General features: G+C 46.9%; 2 protein-coding genes across 12 annotated transcripts in view; both read left to right on the top strand.

The window, feature by feature from the left end:
- LOC148647106 (NACHT, LRR and PYD domains-containing protein 3-like) overlaps window positions 1-2461 on the top strand; it is a 140909-nt gene extending 138448 nt beyond the window's left edge. For all 11 annotated transcript variants that reach the window (XM_088609334.1, XM_088609332.1, XM_088609335.1 and 8 more), the window contains one exon: window positions 2095-2461. In XM_088609334.1, coding sequence (XP_088465460.1) covers window positions 2095-2110 — 16 coding nt within the window. In that variant the 3' untranslated portion in view covers window positions 2111-2461. The remainder of the gene's footprint in view (window positions 1-2094) is intronic.
- A 7915-nt stretch (window positions 2462-10376) lies between these two features.
- LOC148647105 (thiosulfate:glutathione sulfurtransferase-like) lies at window positions 10377-16523 on the top strand. Its single transcript, XM_088609369.1, has 4 exons — window positions 10377-10700; window positions 12919-13044; window positions 14569-14731; window positions 15403-16523. Exons 1-4 carry the CDS (start codon window positions 10688-10690, stop codon window positions 15455-15457), a joined length of 357 nt encoding a protein of 118 aa, XP_088465495.1. The 5' UTR covers window positions 10377-10687; the 3' UTR covers window positions 15458-16523.
- The last annotated feature ends 1759 nt before the right edge of the window (window positions 16524-18282 follow it).

The following is an 18282-nucleotide window of genomic DNA, read 5'->3' as shown; positions in this document are numbered from 1 at the left end:
CACTGGTGATTTATTTTTATTGTTTTTTTTAGATATGTTAAGACTCACAGCATTCCATTTTTCACATGCATCAAAATGTAACACCTAGAAAATACAAAAAAAAAAGGGTGACATATAAAAGTAATTTTTGTCTAATTTTATACACGTTCTTGTCTTTGGGCTCTTTGTAAACATATGATTACTGAGAGGCTCAAAACACAACCTTTCCCATTTTTTAAAATATATACTGTATATGTTGTAGATTTTTAATTCTGTAGGTAATTTTCTTCTTGAAAGTGATTCTAGATTTGAACACTAGGTCTGTCCAGCTTTAACCAGTTTCTAGTGATTCTCTCCAGGAAGGTGAATTAGTGGATTTATGCAGATTTTAATGTTTTTAGATTCTTCAGTTGCTATGGGAGTGCCAGCCTCCCTTTCCATTTGAATCTTACCCTTATCTCTTATATGACTCCCTTTTTTATAATATTTTATATACATCTGAAAGGAAGTAGCTATGGAAGTGAGTTAGATTTGCAATATTTATCAATTTGTTTATCTCAAGGTTCTTCCGGATGCTATTATCATATTTTAATTTGCATGCATTATGATGCGCCACGCCCACCGCGTTTTGACGCAGTGTACTCCATGCATTTTGAATGGCTGGATCTGTATATTAAATACAGGGGATAACATGTACCATAACAATCTCCAATTTATATCACAAAACAGATGAAGTGTCAATGTATGGGTAGTGCCATATTGCCATCATTGTCTGTGATTCAGAATGAGGCATGCCTTAGACCAAGTGAATTTTGCTACTATGTTAATTCTAAATATTTTCATTTAACCGACACATACAAGACAACATGTTTTAGATTCTTTTAAGTATTGCAAAAAAGAAACCTGCCAACCAACTAAAACACACTCATATTTATTTTCATTTCATTTCTTGTTCACTTGCAGCGACTAGTGAGCAGGAAGGGCTGGGTTTATGGCACAATTTGCCCAAAATCTTGCTCTCACCCTTGGTGAGACCAGCTGATTCTCATCTGCCTTCGACAACATGGCAACCATGCAGTACTTCCACAGAGTTCACGATTGTGTACTTAATTTGAAATTAGAAATGTTGAGATACTATCAGTTTTGTTACGGATATTTAAAACCCAGTCTAAAATTGTGGGACTGCAGTTCCCCTTTTGATCCGAGTGAGGTATGGATCAAAATTGCAGGTGGGATCATGATTTGGATTGGGAGCAAGTGGGATTTAGGTCCACACAGGGCTACACACTCAGACACATCTTTCTAAAGTCCTCCTCATCTCAGTGTGTCTCACCTTGCCCAGTAATAAAACTGTGATGAGAAATATAAGATACTTGATCTTGTAAGAAAAGCATCCCCTCTCATTTCCTTGTCTGACATGTTTAATCCTGCTCCTCACTCTCTTGCTCATCTTTTACTTTGTCCCTTTCTTTCTCTTGTCTGTTGTCCATCTGGCTCAATCATTCTCTTCATAACGGTATCTGCCAAATATAACAACAAACAAACATAATCTGCCAGGTGTTTGTCCATTAATTTCTATCTAATATTTTATAAATTTGTTTGATGATTCCACAATGTTTGCTAATCCAACTAATTTGGTATCATGAAGAGATCATTGGTATAAATTAAGAAGAGCAGTGGTCCTAGTACAGATCTCTGTGGTACTCCAATAATTACATCACTGCAGTTTGACTCTTATCTTATTTCCTTTCTCTATTTATTAAATAATTCTCAATACAAACACACATTCTCTTTGCCTGTATTTTATGAATTCATATTTTATATTGAACTTTATTAAAAATCTTCTGAAAATGTAAATACACGGTATCATATCACCAAGCTTGGTTATGTAAGACCTACCTTCTCTAAATCCCTGTTGACTTTTCCATGTATGTGATCATCTAGTTTAGTTTTTATAATTTGGCCTTCCGTGTAATAAAAAGCCATAAACACTGTCATGCACAAATCCTTAAATGAATAATAATAATGAATAATTATGAATAATAATAATAAAACAATGACAATCTGCAACAGTTCAATTTTTAGATCCATTCATTGTGATTTTTGTTCTTACAGAACCGGGCGGATATAAGCCTAACATTGAAGAAGATTCCTTAGTGGAGCAAGGTGGCAGAATTCCTTGTCTTTAAAGAGACAGAACAAGCTCCACCAGATGTTCATCAAACACCACAGTCTGCAGACCTGCTGATCAAACCCCTCTGAGCAGACTGTGTGAAGGACTGTGTTTCCATTGTGCTCTAGTATATGTGGAGGGTAGAGACAGGTCTCTCTCCTGCTCTGGGTCTGGACAGTGTGTAATTGGTATGAGTATGAGTTTGTTTCTAATCTCTAGAATTAAAAAAGATTGTCTTAAATATATAATTAGTTCTGTTGGTTTGTTATGCACATTTTGTCTTAATAAAATTGGATTTTGCATACAGTACATGTAAGTTTTTTATTTTGTGCAGTTAATTCCTAGGAAGACAGCATGGTAGCACACTGGTTAGTATTGCTGCCCAACAGCACTGGGACCCTGGATTGAGTTTCAGGATGCTATCTGTGTGAGGTTTTTATATTCTCTTTGTGTTTACATGGGTTTCCTCCAGCTGCTCCGGTTTCCTCCCACAGTCGTGTCCCATCCAGATTGTACCCTGCTTTGTGCCCATGGATTTCTGTGATAGGCTCTGGCTCCCTCATACAATTTCAGTAATAAGATTATTTCTGTGTGTAGAGTGGATGATTGTGTATGCAGTTTGTCTATATAAAGGGATCATTGCAGGGATGTGGATTTGGACTGTGTAAACTGGGTCCGCTCTGGCTTAGGCTGGTAATAATAATGGGTTGAACATGTATTTTCAGTTTTTCCCATAGAAAGGTACTGCTGGTTCTTCTGTAGGTCCATGATGCACCTGAACCAGACATAGTGCAGAACAGGAATGCATGAACATTTGCAAAAGCTTAAATATAAACAGTGTGTTACAAAAGAACATGGTTCCTTGAAGACCTTCCACAGGTCCCCGAAGAGGAGAGGGCAGGGCTAGAGAGGCCTCTGTCCCTGGAGGAGCTCTCCACTGCACTCAGTGGCTTGAGCAATGGCAAGACCCCGGACTCGATGGCCTGCTGGCCGAATTCTATCGTGCCTTCTGGGCTGTGCTGGGACCTGACCTGCTGGATGTATATTTGGAAAGTCTGGAGCAGGGGGACCTGCCACTGAGCTGCAGGAGAGCTGTTGTCACCCTGCTGCCTAAGAAAGGGGACCTGTGTGACATTAAGAACTGGAGGCCTGTTGCCCTGCTGTGTGTGGATTATAAAATCCTGTCCAAGGCTCTGGCCAACAGGCTGAGGGTGGTGCTGGGGTCCGTGGTGCACTCCGACCAATTGTACTGCGTGCCCGGAAGTCAATCTTTGATAACATATTTCTGACTCGAGATGTTTTGACCACCTCCAGACTATTGGGTTTAGATACTGGTCTCATTTCGTTAGACCAGGAAAAGGCCTTTGATAGGGTTGAACATCAGTATTTGTTGAGGACCATGAGGTCCTTCGGGTTCAGCCCCGTCTTTGTTGCCATGATTCAGGTGCTGTACAGTGACATCTTCAGTGTGCTAAAGGTGTCAGGGCGCTACAGACAACTTTAAATGATTTCCAGCGGCTATCATCAGCCAAAGTAAACTGGGCCAAGAGTAGCGCCCTACTCCTGGGGGAGTGGAGCGAGATGGGTCCCCCAGTCTTGCCAGAGAGGCTCAGCTGGACCAGAGGGGGACTCAAATACCTGGGGGTGCACCTGGGGGACGAGGCCAGCGTGAAAAAGAACTGGGAGGGGCTCCTCGAAAAAGTGAAAGGTCGTCTGGACCGCTGGCGCTGGCTGCTCCCCCAGATCTCCTACAGAGGCCGGGTTCTGATTGTCAACACCCTGGTGGCTTCGATGTTGTGGCTTCGCCTGGTGTGCCTGGAGCCACCAGCCGGACTGGTCGAGGAGCTGCAGGCCACGCTCCTCGAATTCTTCTGGGACGGACTGCACTGGCTGCGGAGGGGCATCCTCTATCTGCCCAGAGAGGACGGAGGGCAAGGATTCATCGACATCCGGAGCCGGGTGGACGCCTTTCGCTTGCAGACAGTGCAGAAGCTGCTGTTCGGCCCGGCCTCGCTGTCCTGGAGGGAGCTGACCTTCACCCTGCTGCGTCGCGCAGGACACCTCGGGCCGGACTGTGTGCTCTTCCTGATGGACACCAGCAGGGTTGACCTGTCTCCACTGCCGCCTTTCCACCGCAGTCTCCTGGAGGCCTGGCGGCATCTGCGCGTGCAGAGAGAAGAGGAGCGGCCCAGTCTATACTGGACACTCAGGGAACCGTTAATACACAATCCACGAATGGACATAGAACCGGGCCGCTCCTTGGACTTTACCAGCAGACTGGTCTGCGCCAACATCACACAGCTCCACCACCTGCTGGACGTGGATCAGGGCTGCTGGCGCAGCGTGGAGTGGGCATGTGACGCGCTGGGACTACACTCGCGGCGGTGTGTAGACAGGTTTCTTAGTCAGCTTCGCTCTGCTCTGCCTCTCGAGGAGATGCTGCTGGTCCAGGGTCTGTTCGAGGACCATCGCCTTCCAACCACACAGCCTCCTTTCCCTGGTCTGCTAGTATCTCCTGCACTCAGTCCCGGACCGACGGGATCTCTCCTTGAGCCCCTTGCTTCAGAGGAGAGGTCTCTAGCTGGTGTTGGGGGGAAATGTCTGTACAGACTAGTCGTAACATCTAGACACCAGGCCCAGCTGTCCGCGCTCCCTGACACTCCCTGGAGGGCTCGTCTGGGAGTGCCGGATGACGTCCGGCCTGCCTGGGGTAGCCTCTACAGATTTCCCCTCAACAAGAGGGCTGGTGATCTGCAATGGAGGGTCCCGCACACCATCCTGGGGGTCAACTCATTTGTGTCGGTTCTGGACCCAGCGGTGTCTGACGCCTGTCCCTTCTGCGCTCAGAGGGAGACAGTGTTCCACCGATACAGCGCCTTGTCATGGAAATATAACTATCAAGGAAGCCACAAGAGAGAGTTCTCACCTGAGTAAGGTCTTTATTTCAGTATTGCAATATTGGGAGCCCTGCTGCCACTTCGCAAAGTGCAACCAGAGACTCAATTTGTTACAAGCAGTACAGGGTTTTTATAAGACGTTGCGCTGTAAAAAAGCTCAGCGCTTTGCTCCTTCTAAAACTTCCCCTTTCCCTAAGACAAAACAGATTACATCATAGAGCGAGAGAAGAAGCACTAGATTTGTTTTTCAAAGCTAATCAGTTACTTTCGGCTAATTCTAACGACCCAGACAGCATATATTGTTTTACATTGTCTTCTAAAGTAACCTAAACAGTGTACTTTGTTGACGCACTGTTTTCTAAAATTCTGCACGTACTGTAGCACAGCAATTACATCCTTGAAATATATTATCTAAAAGCACCAATATATTTTTTGCAAAGCTCTCTACATTTTAAGAATCAATTTACTTATTAGATTTCCACTTCAGCCTGCCCCCACCTGTCGCCCATGTTTGCCGTACTGATCCGGCTCTTCACCAACCTTGCCCTGGTCTTCAACGACGTTATTTTCGTGTTTGGGGTGGGTCGTACAAAAAAACGGAAAACTCAGACCCTCCTCGCCAATTTTCTGCTGGGCCAGGCCAAACTCACCATCTACAAGACTCGGAAAAATAAAATCTCTGTAGACTGGTGAGGTCTGTAGACTTGGTGAGGATGTTTGAAGGGTTGGTGAAGAGCAGGATATCGTTAGAAGTTTTGTTTTATAAATCTCATAATGACCTCAGAACGTTTGAAAAGCATTGGTGTTTTGGAAATGTCCTGTGCAGGATTGTTAATAATGAAAGATTATTATTCCAATTATGATTTTATTTTCTTAATTCTTGAAATGGGGTTTTAAGACTCAAGATTAATACTTTGTTTTTTCTGTCAATAAAGTTTGATTGAACTCTCTCTCCTCTCTCTCTTTTCCACTGTATTCTTCCTCTCTCACACTCTTCATCTCCTCTCTCTTTTCCACTCTATTCTTTCTCTCTCACACTATTCCTCTCCTCTCTCTCTTTTCCACTCTATTCTAGAAAGCCAGGACCAGCTACCGGAAAGCTGTCTGATCAGGGTGAGTCTGTGAAGTCTAAAGACTGGTCAGTTACTAAACTGAGAGATCTGTAGCAACTCCATCACAGGCTTGAAGCTCCGCAGTGATTAATGTTTGGGCACAACACACCAGGGTATAGTTCTGCACATCTGTGCCACTGACATCCTCTCTAGAGCACAAAGCTGTTGGCCTTTTGGTATTGGTCCCTTCCTGTATTGTCCAATCTGAATTTTTCTTAAGGCTTGACATCACCTCATCAGCTGTGCCTAGGGGCTGCACAGTGATGCAGAGGTGAGCATAGCAGCCCTGCGGATCCCAGGTTCAATCCCTGACCTGGAGTGCTATCTGTTGTGTCTGTGTGTGCCCTCTGATGGCCTGGAGTCTCCTTACCTGATTTGTAACAGAGGTCTTAAACCCAAGCAGGAGTTAAAATATAGGTATCTAATGAACAATCTGCCAGAACTAACGCTTGCCGTCTACAATTTCAGTAGCAGGCTGATATACAATTTTGGCTCTGCATAAAGGAGAAATGTCAAATGACGAGGATGTTGGATATGTACATGTGCAAGAGAGTAGTTCAAGACAGGGCAAACCGCCAGTCCTACTGAAGCCTTCAGTGACTTTTCTTCTGCGCCATTCTTTGAGATTAAAGAGAGAATTCCCCCCGTGATGTTACCAGGTTTGATCTTTAACCAAAGTGAAACAGGAAAAATACCCTTTTTTTCTGTCATTAGGGTCTTAAGGCATTAAGGATCTGTGCCTGTGGCTGGAAGGGTTTGCAGGTTCAAATCCCGCAGCCGGCAGAGGAATCCTACTCTGTTGGGCCCCTGAGCAAGGCCCTTATCCCCAACTGCTCCAGGGGCGCTGTATAAATGGCTGACCCTGCGCTCTGACCCCCAGCTTCTCTCCCTGTCTGTGTGACTCATGGAGAGCAAGCTGGGGTATGCAAAAAGACACATTCCTAATGCAATAAATTGTGGCTGATGAAGTGATCTGGTCTTGTCGATGATTACAACGTTGGAGTTAAAGAGGACATTAGGCGCCCACTCATGGCTTTGGACAGAATTACAGGCTGCCCTGCCGCACCTCAGAACAGAAGTTACATCTTTACACAAAGGGTGGTGGGGGTGTGGAACCAGCTACACAGCCATGTTGTTGAAGCCGATACCCTGGCTTCTTTCAAGAAACAGCAGGATGAGATCCTCAGATCATGACACTGGGGGCAGTTCTATACACAAAGAGTAGCGGGGTTGTGGAACATGCTAACCCAGCCATGCTGTTGAAGCCAATGCCCTGGCTTCTTTCAAGAAACAGAAAATGTCTGCTATGATTTTAAGATTCCGCTAGATGATGGCTTGTCTTGCCCAGGTGTGGGCATAGATAACCTGGCGTGATTCAGTTCCTGGGTGAAGGAGGGAGGCAGTTCTATACACAAAGAGTAGCGGGGGTGTGGAACATGCTGTTGAAGCCAATGCCCTGGTTTCTTTCAAGAAACAGCAGGATGAGATCCTCAGATCATGACATGGGGGTGAGGGCAGTTCTATACACAAAGAGTAGCGGGGGTGTGGAAAATGCTTTTGAAGCCAATGCCCTGGCTTCTTTCAAGAAACAGAAAATGTCCGCTATGATTTTAAGATTCTGCTGGATGATGCTCAGATGTGGGCATAGCTAGCCTGGCGTGATTCAGTTCCTGGGTGAAAAGGGAGAGTTTGGTGCCCAGCTTGTCTGTGGTTCATTGCAAATGATCACCCTGCTTACTTACAGCCTGGAGGAGGGAGGTAACTGTCAGGTCTCACCACTGGAGGTGTCTATGTTCACTTTAAGCCTCTGGGCAATATGTGTATTTATAACTCTCCAGAACCTCTGCAGACTAACCATTGGGTACTATTGGCTGCAGAGTTTGTCGTGAAAGTCGTGAACTTTGCGAACATACCGTTTTTGCAAACACACATTCAAATTCCCACTCATTGCAACATGAAGCGGCCCTTCCTGCTCACTAGTCCCTGTGATGACTAATGTACCGAGGTGTACGAGTGAATAAGTTCAGGTTCACCCCTTCACCCCAACTGCTCCAGGGGCGCCGTATAAATGCCCGACCCTGTGCTCTGACCCCCAGCTTCTCTCTCCCTGTCTGTGTGTCTCCTGGAGAGCAAGCTGGGGTCTGTGAAAAGACACATTCCTAATGCAAGACATTGGATACGGCTGATAAAGTGATCTTGAGTTCTGATTTGATCAAATCTGATTGATCTGATGTAAATCTGTACCAGTCAGAACCAGGGATACAAGCTTTGATGTAATCTCAGGTGTGAAGGCCACTATCCACCCACCCATTTCCTAACTGCTCCTCCCAATTCAGGGTGCACAGGGGAGCTGGAGTCTATCCCAGCAAGCAACAGGCACAAGGCAGGGCACACCCTGGATGGGATGCCAGTCCATCACAGGGCACACACAGACACTCACATCAGAGCCAAATCTCACCTTCCAGTATGTCTGGACCGTGGGAGGAAACCGACACGAACACGAGGAGAACACGCAGACTCCACACAGACAGCACCCCAGTTCTGGAACTGAGCCCAGGACCTCAGTGCTGTCAGTATCTTATATAAATAGTTGAAGGAGGGAGCTGCGTCAGCATGACTTGGCGACAACGGAACAAGTGAGGATTTATTCCAGAAAAAAACACAACGTTTCGGCTGTAGAGCCTTCTTAGGGTGTAGTGTTATTTTTGTTATTTTTTCAGCATGGAATAAACCTTTACTTGTTCCTTTGATATAAATATACTTGCTTTCTTTACCTACGAGGATCAGAACTGAACTGTATATGATTAAGGCACAGTGTCAGGTTTCACGCCACCTGCCCTGACCGCGGTTGGAGTTTTTGGCAAGTCATTGCGGGCGCAAGGCATCGGGGTGAAATCACCCGCGTCAGGCAGAAACGTAGAATGAAAACAGGTGTCCAGTAGAAGAGACGGTTACACGGTTAGGCAATAAGTACTGGGCTTTTCGAAATATTGTGTTTTCTTGCTGATACCCGGCGTTTTCAGAGATTTCCCAGATTTAGCTTTGTCGCTGCATTTAAAGACGCATCGTTTTATAGTGTCCCCCTTTAAAAAATAAACTGTAAATAAACAGAGTACCAAGGGGAACGCTGTCTTTCCAGAAGCCACGCTTATTTGTGTTGAAAACAAAGTTCTGCCGTTTTCTAAAAAGTCATTATTAGGCTTGTCACGAATCCTTCGACTCTTGCTGGACACAAATGACCGTAAAACATCTACCGTTAAAATCAGAAGGAATTGTTAATCTCTTTATTTTTTACCTGTTCACGGGTTCAACCTGTAATATTTTAGCGGGTTAAAATGTGTGTTTATTACATTTAACAACATTCAATCGCAGCCGCGCCGCTTTAAGATGAAATATGTTCTTTTTTCCAGACGCGTCTCTCCCACTGTGACGAATGGAGTGGTCTGAAACCCCCTCAATTTTCTGAGTAAAATTGAAAGACGTGTCCAAGCACACCGAATAATCAACGGGCCTCCCTTTAACACGGCAAATGAACCAGCTCCAGGCGCACAGCGGTCTGAAAGTCGACTTTAACAGAAGTTAAATATTCTTTGTAATATTTTTGAGCGCAGGGCGCCTATTTTTACAGTACATCAGTGCACCTCAGGGCGGTGTTCATCAGGTACCTCAGCGATATTACCTCAGGGTGCCGCTGTAACCAGGAGCGCAGATCTGACGGCCACAGCCTGATGTAGCTCTACATTAACAATAATAATAATTGCTTACATTTATATAGCGTTTTTCTGGACACTCCACTCGGAGCTCTGTACAGGTCATGGGGATCCCCTCCACCCCCAGCAGTGTGTACCCCCACCTGGATGAAGCGCCAGTCCGCTCCCCACACCCCAGCTCTCAGTGGGGAGGAGAGCAGAGTGATGGAGCCAGTTCAGAGAGGGGGGTTATTAGGAGGCCATGATGGGTAAAGGCCAGGGGGGGGAATTTGGCCAGGACACCGGGGTAACACCCCTACTCTTTTTGAGAAACACCCTGGGATTTTTAATGACCACAGTCAGGACCTCGGTTTTATGTCTCATCTGAAGGACGGCGCCTGTCCCCGTCACTATACTGGGGCATTAGGACCCACACAGACCCCATTACATGCACCAAAATTCCAATGTATTTTTTATAGCGCCTTTCACAACAAGGTTGCCAACAAGGGCGCCAACAAGCAGGGGATCGTTAGCAATGAAACACCGGAATGTATCTATACCGCTGCGCTGTATGAGTTAGCGATGTTTTTTAAAAAAAAAAACTACTGCGTTGCGAGTAATTGCGATACGTCCCACCCCCTGCGTCCGCTGTGCTTTCCTGAGCTCCCAACCCAACCGGTAGCAGGAGTTCCCGTAGTTACCAGGGTTTCACGAGAGAGGGGAGTCCGCAGGGCATTTGGATGAGCAGCATCAAGTGAAAACGGCCAAGAGCCAGCTTTCACCGTCTCTCTATCTGCACACACGGGCGCTGCTGGAGCTGAACCCGCCGCGGACGCGATGTCGGACCCAGGTTAGCCTCGCCCTGTTGGACGCCGGTGTCCTCATTTCGGACTTATCGGGGAGGGCGGGGAGTTTCACACATCCGAACCGCTGCTTCCCTCACTGCAGGCGGAAGCTAAGACAGCGATCGGTAGCGAAACGGGGGGGTTTCACCCCTGAAGTTGTGACAGACGGACCTGTATTCCACATATGCGCGAACGAGGCTGGGTTTTGGCCCGATCGCTTGAGGCAGTCGCTATAGGAGGCAACAAATCTTAAGCATTTTTGTGTCAGCTTGGCCCGGAGTTGTGTATTTCTGCGATATAACATGAGTTCTATGTTGCAAGAGGCTGTGAACACGGCTCGCTCGGACTATGATTTGATCTCATTCAGATTGAACAACCGCTGCCGATCGCCCGTTCAGACGTTTTCACCAAAAAATCACTACCACCCACCTTGAAGTATATATGCATTTGTATGCTTAACGCCGCAGGTGAATCGGCCGTTTCGTTTTGCGGTTTAATACTCAAATTTTCCACCTGGGTCCAGAGCGGCTGTATTTCCGTTCCCCGCTAGTTCCGACAGTAGGCTGTTGAATTAATGTGCAGCTGGGAGCGACTGAGCACTTTCCTGACTTCAACACACGGTGTGGCACAGTAGCTCAGGTGGGGAGCCGCGTCAGCAGGCGTAGTCTGCAAAGGAACAAGTAATAGGTTTATTCCCGGCTGAAAGGAGAAGAATGAAAACGCAACGTTTCGGCTGTGAAGCCTCCTTCAGGTGTAGTACAGTGTGGTGAAGTCTTGTGAATGGCAATCCTACCGCGAAACGTATTGCTCTCGTTCACCTTAACATTCACAGTCTCCATCTCGACATTCAAACGTGTACAGTCTGTTGTGGGTCGCCTTTCAGAGAAGGGCATCATTGTGGTCTTCATAAATTAGTGCTTATTAATCATGTTCGCATATCCCAGTAAGTCGAGGCGGAAGCTGCAAGGGTTAACAACTGTTGTTTTAAACCACCGCTCTGTCAGTGTGTCGTAGCATCACGCCCTCAAAGATTTAGGGACGGCACTGATTTTTATACCCGAGACGAGCGCCCCCTGGTTCCACCACAATGACGAGGGAAACGCACCCATCCAGCTTCGAACAGGTTCTGGCAAGTCAGGGGCGCCGGGGAAACCGGATCTTATCCCAGCAAACAACGGGCACAAGGCAGGGTACACCCTGGACGGGACGCCAGTCCATCACAGGACACACACAGACACTCGCACCAGGGCCAGTTTTCTCAGAAACTAATAAAACTACCAGCATGTCTTTGCACTGTGGGAGGAAACTCATGGAAAAATAGGCAGAACGTGCAAACTCCACCCAGACAGATGCCCACAAATGGAACCCAGGGCCCAGGTGCTGCAAGGCAACAAGACTAACTGCTGCGCCACCCTGTCAACTCTCTTTCTATTTAATTTGTAATAATTTAGTTTTGTAATAATAATAATCATAATAATTGCTTACAGTTATATACCGCTTTTCTGGACACTCCACTCAAAGCGCTTTCCAGGTCATAGGGATCCCCCTCCACCCCCAGCAGGGTGCAGCCCCACCTGGATGAGGCGCCAGTCCGCTCCCCACACCCCAGCTCTCAGTGGGGAGGAGAGCAGAGTGATGGAGCCAGTTCAGAGAGGGGGGTTATTAGGAGGCCATGATGGGTAAAGGCCAGGGGGGAAATTTGGCCAGGACACTGGGGTAACACCCCTACTCTTCTCGAGAAACACCCTGGGATTTTTAATGACCACAGAGAGTCAGGACCTCGGTTTTACGTCTCATCCAAAGGACGGCGCCTGTTAACAGTCTCGTGTCCCCCTCACTATACTGGGGCATTAGGACCCACACAGACCGCAGGGTGAGCCCCCCCTGCTGGCCCCACTAACACCTCTTCCAGCAGCAACCTGAGCTTTCCCAGGTACTGACCAGGCTCACACCTGCTGAGCTCCAGTGGGGCCGCCAGTTGTGAGTTGCAGGGTGATATGGCCGCTGTTCTGTGCATGAATAGAACAGAAATTGTTAGACGCAAATTATTATTTTTTTCATTCTACTCCATGGTTGCTGTTTAAGTGCTCACGGAGCGGAAGACAGCCTGTGCTGTTTTGGAATACACATGAGGAGCTGGCCTGGCTGTTTTTGTCTGATACAGTTTGCCCTGAAAGGCGCAGTGATAACTACATGGGTCTCATGGGTCTGGGGTCCCTGCAGGCAAAGTGATCTCCTATTCCGAGCTCAAGGCCCTCCTGGGGAAGAGCCCAGACCTGCTGCTGGTTGACGTGCGCACCCAAGAGGAGGTGTACAAGGGGAAAATTCCGGGCTCTATCCACATTCCCGGTAAGCCTCTTACAGCCCGGCTCTTGAATACACAAGGCAGGTCCTAACGAGAGGAGGGGGTGGGCATTCAGCCATATCGAGCCCATTCTTGAACAATAACCAGGGTGTCGGCTTCAACAGCCTGGCTGTGCAGCTTGTTCCACACCCCCACCACCCTTTGTGTAAAGAAGGACCTCCTGTCCTGACTGGAAGGTCTCACCCAGCTGTGTCTTGAGAGCAGCCAGGGTAGGGGCTTTAACCACAGGGCTGGGCAGCTTGTTCCCCACCCCACCACCCTTTGTGTAAAGAAGGGCCTCCTGTCCCGACTGGAGGATCTCACCCAGCTGTGTCTTGAGAGCAGCCAGGGTAGGGGCTTCAACCGCAGGACTGGGCAGCGTGTTCCACACCCCCACCTCCCTTTGTGTAAAGTGATGCCTCCTGTCTTGACCGATGGATGGCATCCAGCCATTTCTTAGAAAGCAGCCGGGACAGAGGAGTTTTAAAGCCCCCTCCCTGGTCTGGATTTATGTTTTTTGACCTCTTGTGTAAAAAAATGTGTAACATTCTGAGCCAGAAGACCGTGACTAACATCATCTGGGTTTCTCACAGGCTAGAGCACAGCTGGGTCTTTCATATATACTGTCAACTCCCTTCAAAGAACGATCAAAGAAATCAATAACCAATAAAAAACTCAAATCTGAGCAATAATGTAAGTCCTGCACCTATTGCAATGTATTGCTCACTTTCCACCCTGAAGCCTGAGGAGTCTTAAGTATAAATGAGCAAAAACCTAGTGTTAAGGACTGTTTTTTTAAAAACTTTTAGGTTAGATACTAAAATAAAAAGTGAATTCATATTTAAGTGCCCACACTTAATTTATGATGTTTCTGAAGCTTCATCAGGGGATGATTAATAATCATTTAGCATTTTATTACTAATAAAATAAGTAATTGGAGCGGTGGCTAAGGATCTGTGCCACTGGCTGGAAGGTTGCCGGTTTGAATCCTGTGGCCGGCAGAGGAATCCTACTCCGTTGGGCCCTTGAGCAAGGCCCTTCACCCCAGCTGCTCCAGGGGTGCTGTATAAATGGCCAACCCTGCGCTCTGACCCCCAGCTTCTCTCTCCCTGTCTGTGTGTCTCCTGGAGAGCAAGCTGGGGTCTGTGGAAAGACACATTCCTAATGCAAGAAATTGTATATGTCCGATAAAGTGATCTGAACTTAAAATTATATATATAAAAACAATGATTTAATTAATTAAATAAATGGAATCTGGTTCTGTTGGACTATATTTCCATTCCCTTATGTCCTACATGACTTCCTTTCAGGTTTTTATTACTGTGAAGGTGCCCTGAGCTTTTGCTCGGCCTCACTGCGTGCCCGCTTGCTTTAATCTCGTCTATCCGAAAAGGCCTCGTACCCGGAACCCCACCCTCGTCCCCGTTTCTTCCGGATACCAGGGACTGTACTGTACCCGGACTGTTTGACCTCCCAGCTCTGCAGTTCTGATTGTAACGCAGTGGCGCGTTTCCTCTCCTGCCCTGTAGTGGGCGCTGTGGAGCGGGAGCTGGCCCTGGACCTGGCGGCCTTCCAGGACAAGTACGGCGTGCAGAAGCCCCCCCCGGACGCCCCCCGGCTCGTCTTCCACTGTCAGATGGGTCGCCGAGGAGCAACGGCCACAGAGACAGCACACGCCCTCGGATTCGAGAAGTATGCTTTCCTGGCGATCCAGTTGCCCTGTGCCTCTTAAAGCTATTTCAGTACAGGCCTTGCAATCAGCTGCTGAGCCGCTAATTTGCTCCTTCTATCTGATTAATTAATCATGTTGGTTCGATTTGGTAATTAATTGATTAGCAAGCCAAATCTGGGATGGATCACCCCGTCCGACAGCACCCTGTCACTGGATTAGAGGGTATCGATGAGGAATAGCTGACACTGGTGATAAAGGGCGCCTCCTACCGGTCGACGCCAGGAAGTACTCCCGACAGCTTTGGTCTATGAGTTGGAGCTGGGGTCTCCTCAGGAGTTTCCCCTGAGAAAGATCAGGGTTCTCCCAGGGTGGGGATGACCAGTAGGTGTGTTGGGAAGAGCACCTCCTAGTGGTGGACACTGAGAATACCGATCGGGTCAGTTCAAGCTTAGCTCCTGGGATGACTGAAAGTTGTTATTGCAGTTATGTCATGTAAGTAGTGATGAAACGAATTCAGTTCATCTTTGGCAGGGAAACCAGGATATAATCTTGAGAGGAAACGGTATTTGAAGTTTTTTAAGGGAAACTTGCTCTGCAGTGCATCACAGTGCACGCCACCTGGTGTTTTTTCCTGCTGCTTCTTGAGTCCTTCGTAACTGAGGGCGTTTTCTCTCTCTCTCGTTACTTTCAGGGCCCGGAATTATGCTGGCGGATATAAGGAGTGGGCAGAGAAGGAGAGGTGCTGAAGCTGTCAGCATCGCTATAAAAACCTGGCGGGTTTCTGGATCTCCGTATTCCGAACCTAGCAAAAGTGATCAATACACACACTGCTTTGGAAATGCCTTGAAGAGCTCTAATAATAATAATTAATAATTGCTTACACTTATATAGTGCTTTTCTGGACACTCCACTCAAAGCGCTTTACAGGTCATGGGGATCCCCTCCACCCCCAGCAGTGTGCAGAACGTTTTCAGCGTCAAAAATGTACCTGACAGTTTCACTCGAGTTTTCTAGCATTTTGAACAGCTCTGATCTAGTACTGCTGCTCAGTGTGGGGAAAAGTAGGTTTCAAATGTCATCAAGTTAAATCTCAAATTCCCTTCGGCAAGACTGCTTAACGACGTGGTCACAACTCCACAAGATACACTACTAATGAGCGGCCAGCAGAAAGTGTTGCAGTGGCTGATCGCACCGGCTTTAACCATCTGATTTAATTGGCTCGTAGGCGGGTGTCCTCATTAACAGCGTCCTCTCCTCTCTACACGTTTAGAAAATGTAAAAGGCTTCTGGCTGGGCTGCAGAAACACAGGTCAGGACAGTCTGTTAGCATGAAGCATGAAATTGCAGTAGGCGATACCAGAGGCAGGGTGTAATCCGAATTCACGAGCGCATTCAGTAATTAACGAGAAACCGTAATTAACGAGCCCAGGACAGCTGCCCCTAACAAGTATAAGAACTTCCTGAGCGCCGTATCCGGAAGGAATAGGATGAAGATTCGTCTTGCTTTGACTACAGACCCTTCCGATATTGCTAATCGGTCAACACTGTTGTCTTCAATTAGGCTGTGAAGCTCTTAGCTTCTAGCAGGAATGTCGCCTTTAAATTTTATCTATATGTAATATGATTCTTCACAGCAAAGAGAAACTAGAGCCAAGACACGGTTTTAGTCTCTTTAAGCCTGAAATTACCAAATGCAAAATATCCCAGACATCTACACAGCAGTGTGTATGTTCACGAGGTCTGGAGATGCTAATACGTCCTTATTTTAGATTGTTAAACTGGAACTGAAATAAAGCCATTTTCCGTTCTGGACATCTGGTCGGTTGTATTTGTTCGACAGGCTTGACAAAACAAAACGAACGTTTTGTATTCCATACCGAAAAGAAATGAGACACCGTCGTGGTTGAGAAACAGCTGGCCCTGTTTTCTGTTTTTCAAGGGTCTTTCTACTTTGGGCTTGGTGCAGTTTCTCTCTTTTAAAAAAAAAAAACACCTTCACCTCCTCTGGATCCCAATCCGGTGTTTCTCCGGCGCGGCGTGTCGGAAAGCCGAGCTGGTGGCTGCTGTCGGGACGGATCTGTTGCGACGTTTTTTTTTCTCTTTCTCTCCTGCTGGTTCTCTATAATCTTTTTTTTTCCCCTGGTAGTTTTTCCCATCTTTGGATCTTTGAGTCCTGGTGCGCTGTCTGCTTTCTCTTCCCGAGTTTTTTTTTTCCCTTCATTAGTCTGCCCGAGCCGTTTAGTATGGAAGCGACTTAGTAATTCTTTAGCTCAGCTGGCAAGACCTGGGTTCGGGCCCATGCAGGGAGGCACGAAGTAGGGTGGGAGAGGCGAGGGCACAAGCCCTAGAACCCGAATCCGTTACAATAACAAGAGGACAATGAAATATGGGCTTTTTCGAAGTCGCAAATGTGAGATATAAAGTCGCAATTCTGAGTTACCATAGCGCGGTTTTTTTTTTACTTCCTGGCGGAAAAGGGCTTCCATACTGTAGGTTTAGTCCATACTTTTGCTCCGCTTGGACTTAAGCGTCTTGGGAGGGTGAATTTGTTTTGTTCCTTTACGGTTCTGCTTCTGAAGTACAGTATAACCTTCCTCCCCCCGTCTCTGCCCCCCTCGGTTCATCGCAAGCTCTGCCACCTTTCCTTTAACGTAGCGCTTTTCTATTATTTGAAACCCCCCTCTTTTGAATCGCCTTTAGGCCTTGAACTGGGCTAAGTTTTTATTTTTTTGAAGAGTATTCTGTCATTAGAAATTGCAGTGTTGAACGGTGTTCTCCATGAGCATTGTTTCAGGGTTAAATAGGTTAAGAGTCAGGAATAGCCCATACATATTAGCTGTAACTGTTAAAAATGCCAGTGCATTACATGCCAAACGCAACAGTTTGAAAAGCTGAAGCCTTTTCTTTCAAACTTTTGCTTTTAAGTCATCATTCCCATTTAGGGCAAAGCAGTGCAGAGAGCCATATAGGCAAGAAACAAATTGTGAAGATATAATATCACTTTTCCTAAAAATCCTTTCTGTCCTAGAACACAACCATGCCAACAAACATCCTCCATGTTTTCTAATTATCCTAACCCTAGCTAAGGGTTTGACTAAAGTCCGTTGCCTTCAGCAGTTGGTTGAAAGGGATCGGCTCAATAAGACGATCTCCTCTCCTCAGGATGAAATGTTTCCCTCCAACTTGCTCCTTTGCCACTCTGATGGTGCTGCAGCCTGCCTGCTCGGATGTCGTCCCTAGGGGGCGCTCTTACAGATGGGGGGGAGCTCGATTTCAGCTGCCACACCCCTCTTTCCTGACGCTTCCTTGTCCTACAGGCGTCTGGGTCCGTGTCAGGTGGTCTTCAACCACACGCAGGAGGTAGCAGGTGGTCAGAGAGCTGTACCAGATCGCCATCATTATGGAAATAAGCTCTCTATAATGACAAGAAACACCTGCCTTTGCATTTAATAATAATGATGATGTTGCTTTATCGGCCCTATACAATTTCTTGCATTAGGAACGCGTCTTTTCACAGACCCCAGCTTGCTCTCCATGAGACACACAGACAGGGAGAGAAGCTGGGGGTCAG

This window comes from Lepisosteus platostomus, chromosome 16, assembly GCF_059453375.1.
Source record: "Lepisosteus platostomus isolate fLepPlt1 chromosome 16, fLepPlt1.hap1, whole genome shotgun sequence".
NCBI classification, from domain to species: Eukaryota; Metazoa; Chordata; class Actinopteri; order Semionotiformes; family Lepisosteidae; genus Lepisosteus; species Lepisosteus platostomus.
The sequence above is the reverse complement of the archived record's forward strand: the minus strand, read 5'-3'. Positions and strand labels throughout refer to the sequence as shown.